Below are 1,789 nucleotides of genomic sequence, written 5' to 3' on the forward strand. Positions count from 1 at the left end.
ATGGAATGGGACACGTTTTTTTTGCTATGATAGCTTTTCTGTCCCTCTGGACGCTTTTCTGCCATGACAATTGATAGCACACGTTTTTTCTTTAACACTTAGCCATAGGATGAATGGATGATAGGAGTCAGGCTGGACACTTTTTCTCTTCATTTTTTTATTTTTTTTAGGAGTACAGCCCACTGCCCACAGTTATAAGTTTCTCACTTTGTGATTACGTTTCCCAATTCCTGTGTTTAAAATGTTTACGCATGATCACAAAGCCAAATACCAAATATTACGGCTGAGTGTCCCACAACCACAAGTCATGACCAGTCCAAAACTCAAAGCATCCACATTTGAATGGGAAAAATAGCACCACTACTCGAGCATTCCCGATTTTGAATAAAAACTAGCACTAAAACTTTACCAAAACACCTCTATTATTTTCGATAATTACGAGCACAGCACACATAGACAAAGATGGAAAATTCTAAAATCTTTGTGACAGAACTCACACAAGCGTGCTTCTAACGAGTCTTTAGCCAACTTTGACAGATAACCCAGCATCCACCACCAGATTATGCCCAGTGACAAACTCCGAATCCTCAGAAGCAAGAAACACCACAGCGTCCGCCACATTATTGGGTCTCAGCATCCCACCTTTCAGGATGGAACCTGACTCTACCACCTTATCTGCCTGCTCATCATTTTCACACCCAAACATGTCTTTGAGTAGTGGCGTCCCAACCGCACCTGGTGTAACACAATTCACGCGTATCCCATACGCGCCCAGCTGCAAGCTCGCGGACCTCACCAACCCCAACACCGCATGCTTCGACATCACGTAGTCGACGAAGTTGGGGATCCCAATACTCGCCACCACGCTCGTCGTGCAAACAATGCTCCCCCTCACGCGCCCTTCAACCATAGCCTTCGCCGCGTGCTTCACGCACGCTACCATTCCACGCGCGTTCACTGCCATGAGCTTGTCGTAAGCAGACAACTCCATGTCCAACACGCTCTGGTCGCACGTGTGCGTCGCTCGAGCCATGCCCGCGTTGCTGAACATGATGTCGAGGCGTCCGTACGTATTGACCGTGGTGTCTACTAACGTTTTAACCTGATCCTCGTCACTGACATCGCAGTGGACGTAGGTGCATATGTTGGGACCGATAGATGCGGCAACGTTTTGGCCCTTCTCGTCTTGGACGTCGGCGATGACGACGGCTCTTGCGCCGTGAGCGGCGAAGTGGCGCGCCGTGGCCTCGCCCATGCCGCTTGCACCTCCGGTGATTATGGCCACCTTGCCTTGGAGCTTCTTGTTTGATGGTGTGGAGTCTGTCATTTTGTTTGTATCAATTAGGGGAGTGGACCAGTGAATGAAAACCTTTCCTTTCTATGTGATACTATGCCAACTACTCTGGTCCCATATATTACAAATCAAACAGCAGCAAAGGACCTTTTTTTTTTTTTTTTTGGTAATCATAACAAAGGACTGTAACTTTCTATGAAAGAGCATCTCCTCTTTATTTAACCACCGAAAAATCTGCTGCCACAACCAAATTGCGATTGGACTGAAAGGCCTATACCCTTTGCCAACACACACTCTCTCTCTCTCTCTCAAAATGAAGATAGGGAGGATAAGAATAAGAATACGTGTATGGAGAAAAAAAAAAAAAAAGGGAAAAAAGAAAAAGAAGAAAAAGAAGAAAGAGACAATTCTAAAAAGTGAAATCGTAATATATACTTAAAAAATTAAAGAGAAGAGAAAAATAAAGAATTAGAAAAAAAATGGTTTTTGGTTGAT

At 44.8% G+C, this 1,789-nt stretch overlaps 1 protein-coding gene across 1 annotated transcript; it reads right to left on the reverse strand.

Annotated features, from left to right (window-relative positions):
• Positions 1-317: 317 nt before the first annotated feature.
• On the reverse strand, positions 318-1,476 carry LOC142631269 ((+)-cis,trans-nepetalactol synthase NEPS1-like). Its single transcript, XM_075805398.1, has one exon. It carries the CDS (start codon positions 1,325-1,327, stop codon positions 521-523), a length of 807 nt encoding a protein of 268 aa, XP_075661513.1. The 5' UTR covers positions 1,328-1,476; the 3' UTR covers positions 318-520.
• Between the last annotated feature and the right edge of the window lie 313 nt (positions 1,477-1,789).

This window comes from Castanea sativa, chromosome 4 (genome assembly GCF_040712315.1).
Source record: "Castanea sativa cultivar Marrone di Chiusa Pesio chromosome 4, ASM4071231v1".
Taxonomy (NCBI): Eukaryota; Viridiplantae; Streptophyta; class Magnoliopsida; order Fagales; family Fagaceae; genus Castanea; species Castanea sativa.

Coding starts and splice junctions, on each gene's coding strand:
- LOC142631269 (XM_075805398.1), bottom strand. CDS start 1,327: ATGACAGACTCCACACCATCAAACAAGAAGCTCCAAGGCAAGGTGGCC.